The sequence below is a fragment of the Drosophila santomea genome, chromosome 3R (genome assembly GCF_016746245.2).
Source record: "Drosophila santomea strain STO CAGO 1482 chromosome 3R, Prin_Dsan_1.1, whole genome shotgun sequence".
NCBI lineage: Eukaryota > Metazoa > Arthropoda > Insecta > Diptera > Drosophilidae > Drosophila > Drosophila santomea.
In genome coordinates, this window is record NC_053019.2 from 10,266,961 (window position 1) to 10,273,007 (window position 6,047).

Consider the following 6,047-nt stretch of genomic DNA (forward strand, 5'->3'; position numbering starts at 1 on the left):
CCAACGTCTGCGTCCACTTTCGTTGGCTGCTGCTGATGTATTCCATACAAATTGCAGGTTTTAGTGTTTTTATTTTTGCCCTCCAGCGCAGGGGTGAAATCCCTTGGAATCCTGCCGACTACATTCGGGGTGTACTGGGTGTAGTGGCTGTGGTGGGTGGAGTGGGTGGAAGGGGTGGAAGGGGCGGCCGAGTGGCTGAATGGGCGAGTGGGCAGGCGCATCATCCATCAATGGCATTTGCGGCAAGGACAGCGGCGAGTGCTCTCGGTGAGTGCTTCTGACGTTTTTGTGTCGCAGACACAACAACACTACAATTGGGGGCGACTGAGGGAGGTCCCAGAATTTGGATAGCATCCTCCTTCTTTTTTTGTTTTTTTCGTGGCGAACTCATGCGGCGAAATTTGTTCAGTTTTCGCTGCAAAACAAGTTCCAAATCTCTTCACTGAACGGCAAATGGCTTACATGAAATTGTTTAGATTGAGATGGTAATTTATAGACATCGTAATATCTGCATAAGAACAATATGTATACCCATTTAAAACTGGATGATAAACGTAATCATAATCATAATGCTGAATCTTACAGCTTTATTTCTGAATTATAACTTTTAAAGTCCAGAGAATTATCTTCTTATTATTATATACATTTTTAATACCATAAATATCTTTAGGTCGCCCAAAAACTGTATTGGTCTAGCAACTCTCTTTCTGCATTCCATTCCCTTTCTATTATCTCTTTGCTATCGTCTGTGGAAACCCCTCCCCTTGCCTGCCCTATGCTTTGCTGTTTGTAAAATAATAACATAAAATATGGCTGGCCTTGAACAATTTACTTTTATTTTATTATTATTGCCCAGCCTCCGTGGAAATGCCGCCTCAACATGTGAACCGTTCTTCCCTCTCTTTCTTTTTGTAAATGTGTGGGTGAGATGTCTGCATTGTTGTTGCGCCTCGCTTTTAGCTTCATTAAATTTATGTTGCAACCCCCCCGCAGCCCCCTCTTACAACAAATATCCTGGGCCTAGTTGCACGTGCCGCGTGGCCGTAAAACAGATCGTAAAAGTTTATTACTTGCGGCTTTTGTTTGTTACTCTGTATGTGTGCGCCGCTTTCTCTTTTCCCTACCACTCTGTGTGTGTGTGTGTGTGGCGCGCTCTCTTCTTTTCGATGTGTTTGTGTGAACCGCCGTCGCTGTCAGCTGTCAAATTGAATTTGTTTATATTGCCAACAGCTCGCCGCTCCAACAGGTTTCATTTTCACTCCCGTCCCGGAAATCATTGCGTCATGCTGATATTTTGTATTTTAACACCCCTCCGCAAACTCCCCCCGACTGCCACGCCCCCTTTTTCCGGCCATGTCATCCTCAGGCTTTGTGTTTAGGCTGCAAAAGTCGATTTTTGTTGGTTTAGGTCAGTTTAGTTAGCTGGCTTTGACAGCTCAAAGTCGAGGTCAACTTTTGTATGCCCATCATCAGCTGCTGTCTCTGTGTTAGTGTGAGAATGAGTGAGCGTGTGTGTGTGCGCGTGTGTCTGTGTGTGTGTGACTGGGTTTCAGTCGGTGAGTGTGTATGTCCTTACACAGGATATATTTATGGGCTCGCTGGTCGAGACGCTTATAGCCGCTGCGACGCGTCCTTGTCAGTTGCCAAAAACATAAAAAATCGATTTTATTATAGCCGTCAGTCTGGCCCGTCTATATAGATTTTCTGTCACCGCTGATATTGCCTCTGTCTGGGTATTTGCTGTGCCTGTGTGGGTGTTCCTTGGTGACAGGCTTTAATTTCCGGCGGCCCTGCTAAAGTTCGACTACTTTTTAAAAGATTTAACGGAGTGAACGTAACGTATACGTAACATGTATGTTAAATAGGTACAGAATACTCATGAATTTAAGTACTTAACCAGAGAGAACGCTATCAGATACCCATTACTCAGAGAGAAATTTACAAGACTAGGATCGACTCGGTAATTGATTCTGATCAAGAATATATATACTTTATATACTTTTTACTCTTCGAGTAACAGGTATAAACAGGTAGTGAATGCCCTAGTTAAACCAAAATACAAAACCAACATACAAAAGTGTCAAGATATAGAATTAAGATAGGCATTCCAATTATGACATCACAGAAAGCTCATTTCGCCAATCTTTGCAACGAAACCGAAACCAAAACAAAAGGAAGAAAAAACATAAACAATATTAATCAAATATTCACCCGCTGGGCAAGAGAGCGCACTGAAAGCTCTGCCAAGCTCACTAAAAGTGAATTAATCAAAAAAGTTTTCAAATCGAAAGTTACTCTCAACTTTTTAGTCTGCAAAATGTTGTCAAAGCAGTGGAACGCAAATAAACAGATCTCTGGCCAGATCTACCAGCTATGCAGGGGAATGGCCCAAAAGGTGAAGAAAAAATATCTTAAATATATATTAAATTCACATCTATTATAACAAATAGGCCACTGTGATGAGCGTGGAAGAGGCCAAACCTTATGCTGATATTCCGGGACCCAGCAAATTGCAATTGATCAGAGCTTTTCTGCCGGGCGGTAAGTAAAGGAAAAGCTCTCCAGTATGTTCTCATTGGAGAATTGTTGATCTGTTGTTGAAACGCTCTCCTAAGGTCGCTACAAAAATTTGCCGGTCCACGAAATGTTTCTCGATATGAACCGACAGTATGGAAGTATCTTTAGGATGCCCAGTGTGGCAGGCACAGATATGGTGCTCACGATGAACCCTCAGGACTACGAAGTCATCTTTCGGAACGAAGGTCAGTATCCTTACCGAAGGAGTTTTGAGGTAATGGACTACTTCAAAAGGGTTCACCGGCGGGAAGTATTCGATGGCTATGATGGGTTAACTTCGGGGTAAGTCAACTAGATATAAGAAGTAATTATTACTTGCTAATATGTATTTACATACTTTCAGAAATGGTCCTGCTTGGGGAAAAATGCGTACGGCTGTCAACCCCATTCTGTTGCAACCACGTAACGCCAAGCTTTATATGACGAATTTGCTGCAAGTAAGCGATGAGTTTCTGGAGCGGTAAGCATGTTAAGATTTATACTAAAATCTAATCGAACTACTTTAATTTGATTTAAGCATTCGCACCATTCGAGATCCTGTTACGCAAGAGATGCCAGATGACTTTGCCGTGGACATTCGGCATTTGGTGATCGAATCCATTTGCTCCGTCGCCCTGAACACACATCTTGGTTTATTGGGAGAGCAGCGGGAAAACAAGGATATCAAAAAGCTAGTATTGGCTCTTCAGGATGTGGTCGAGCTGGGTTTTCAGCTTGATATGATGCCCGCCTTTTGGAAATACTTTCCCATGCCGAATTTCAAGAAGCTCATGCGTTCATTGGATACCATTACGGACTTTTGCCATTTCCACATTGGTATCGCCCTAAAACGGATCGAGGAGGACGCCAAGGCTGGAAAACTGAATGAGATTGGCCTGGAAACTAGCCTGCTGGAGAAGCTGGCCCGCTTTGATCGCCAAACAGCTGTGATTATTGCCATGGATTTGCTATTCGCAGGAGCTGATCCGGTAAGTTAACAATTTAATCACTCGAAGAATATTTATGTTGATAAAACTCTACGGACAGACACTTGTAACTCTAGGAGGAATCCTATTCAGCCTGTCCAAGAGCCCCGACAAGCAGGCTCGACTTCTGGAGGAGATCAGGAGAATATTACCCAGCAAGGACTCATCGCTGACCATTGAAAGTATGAGCAATATGCCCTATCTGAGGGCCTGCATCAAGGAGGGCATTCGCATGTATCCCATTGGTCCGGGCACCCTTCGTCGAATGCCCCACGACGTGGTGCTCAGTGGATATAGAGTTGTGGCCGGAACGGATGTTGGCATTGCGGCCAACTACCAGATGGCCAATATGGAGCAGTTTGTGCCCAAGGTTAGGGAATTTATCCCAGAGAGATGGCTGCGCGATGAGTCCAACTCCCATTTGGTGGGTGAAACTGCCACGCCGTTTATGTATCTTCCCTTTGGCTTTGGACCAAGATCTTGTGCAGGAAAGAGGATTGTGGATATGATGCTGGAGATAGCCATTTCGCGGCTGGTTAGAAACTTCGAGATCGGGTTCGACTATCCCATTGAAAATGCCTTCAAGGCCAAGTTCTTTGTGCAACCAAATATTCCGTTTAAGTTTAAGTTTGTAGAGCAAACCGATTAATGCTGTTGATTTTTGCGAATTATAAATGCTTACTCACTTAGGAAAAAACGCCTTACAATAATACAAAATTAAATTCAAAACAAAAATAATAATAATTACAGTTAATTTTCTCTATATTAAAGGTTTCTTAGTATACACACATCTTTTTTGTGTGAACAACTTGTAAGCGCCTGGTTAAAGACTTTCAAGTGGTTTTGGTTGCACACACATGTCCTTGTCGCTGAAGTGTCCTTTTGAACTCAATACGGCAACATCCACTTCAGCCAACATATCTTTACTGCTGTCCCAAAATAACTTTGGCATTTGCCGGCCCTCTGAAGAGGACTCTTGACTGGAAGAAAAAAAATACGGAGTGTAATTTATGTATGTGGAGTTCGATGTCTTGACAATTTTGAGAAAAAGTATTTTAAATGAGCTTATGTTCGCAAACATCCTTAAAGTCTAAAGTAAGAGGATCGTATTGATTTTGAATTAAGCCCGTAAGTATGCAATAGTTTTGAAAAAGATCACTTGTGGCGCCAGCTATGTGTCAGTTCACGTACTATTCACTGCCTTCAATCAACGTTTAATCAGCTCATTTATGTATTCGCTTTAAGCCATCTATGTGGGATACTAGCCTTTACTAGTCGTATGTCCACTCAACGGTTGCCGCTGCCCTGCCCATCCTTAATTTCATGCCGTCAGACGAGTCCTCGTCCTTCGTTATCGGTTGTAGTTGGACAAACAAATGCGCCGACATAAATAATGCAAAAGTATTCATTTTGACATCGAATAGACAAAGTTGCATTGAATTTTCATGCTTGTTCCTCTCGTTCTTTTATTTCTTTCAGTTACTTGTGCCGGATCTTATCTGACCCCCTCGCTCGCCCCTCCTCGCTAACTCTCTCTCTCTATCTGTTTTCTGCTAGAAAGTCCTGCTCGTATGTCCTGGATTTTATGCTGCAGACCGGACTCACTCGTTGGTCGTCGTCTTGTGCATTATTAAAACTATTCTGATGGCGCTTCCGAAGATGGGGTCCACTTGAAATGTCAATGCTGGGTCCGCAGCTCCCTGTTTCTCAACTCCTCTACTCCAAGCTACCAGCTCCTTTGCTCCTTTGCTCCTTGTTCCCATTTTGCAGTGCATAAAGTTTTATCGCTGTCGGGAGAGGGGACAAGGAGAAGGAGAACCCGATTCCGATTGCGATTCCGATTCCGATTCCCTGCCTGCTGTTCTGTCACGTTTCCTGGCCAAGGACTCGACTCGCAAACTTGTGCCCGGGACGAAATGCATTTGCAATTGCATAAATGAATAGCACGAGGAGGAGGCGAGGCGAGTGGCCCAGACAAAATGAATGGAATTCATTATTGACCAGGAGATGTGTCCTGCCAAAGGTGGGGGGCGTGGCCGAGGTGCTGGCCTTTAAATTGAAAATACATGTCAACTATCGGCTGCCCACACAAATCACAGTTTCAGCGCGCATTTCGCAATTTTCGTTGTTGGATTTTCAGAGGGCGGGGTCTCATGCACTTTATGACATGGCACTATCCGTCCCACTCCCCGAAAAGGACCTCCCTCCCAAACCCTTTCGCTGCCCATAAAGTGAGCAATTAGACAATGTCCCAGCCTACTTCGCCTCCCACCTCCTGTGCTCTGCATCTTGGCAATCGGAATTTCGGCTTTTCGCATTGAACTTTGACTTGCCATCAACATGGGGTTCGAATAAAGTGCACGTGCAGAAAATGGCAGTGGTAGTCGTGAGTTTGGGTATATAACAATATTACACATATTTAAACTGATTCAATTTTAAACGAACCTTAATCATATGTTGTCTTACACAAAAATATTGATGTCTACAGTGATGGTGAAAGTCTTG

General features: G+C 43.6%; 1 protein-coding gene across 1 annotated transcript; it reads left to right on the top strand.

The window, feature by feature from the left end:
• Positions 1-2,286: 2,286 nt before the first annotated feature.
• LOC120453982 (probable cytochrome P450 12e1, mitochondrial) lies at positions 2,287-4,247 on the top strand. Its single transcript, XM_039638937.1, has 6 exons — positions 2,287-2,395; positions 2,451-2,541; positions 2,616-2,859; positions 2,921-3,037; positions 3,095-3,545; positions 3,604-4,247. The coding sequence occupies exons 1-6, from the start codon at positions 2,318-2,320 to the stop codon at positions 4,189-4,191; spliced, it is 1,569 nt and encodes a 522-aa protein (XP_039494871.1). The 5' UTR covers positions 2,287-2,317; the 3' UTR covers positions 4,192-4,247.
• The last annotated feature ends 1,800 nt before the right edge of the window (positions 4,248-6,047 follow it).

What these genes read in the sequence shown, in the direction of transcription:
- LOC120453982 (XM_039638937.1), top strand. Translation starts at nt 2,318, where the DNA reads ATGTTGTCAAAGCAGTGGAACGCAAATAAACAGATCTCTGGCCAGATC. An exon ending in CAGAGCTTTTCTGCCGGGCG is followed by an intron (nt 2,542 to 2,615) that starts GTAAGTAAAGGA and finishes CGCTCTCCTAAG; the next exon opens with GTCGCTACAAAAATTTGCCG. An exon ending in TATGATGGGTTAACTTCGGG is followed by an intron (nt 2,860 to 2,920) that starts GTAAGTCAACTA and finishes ACATACTTTCAG; the next exon opens with AAATGGTCCTGCTTGGGGAA.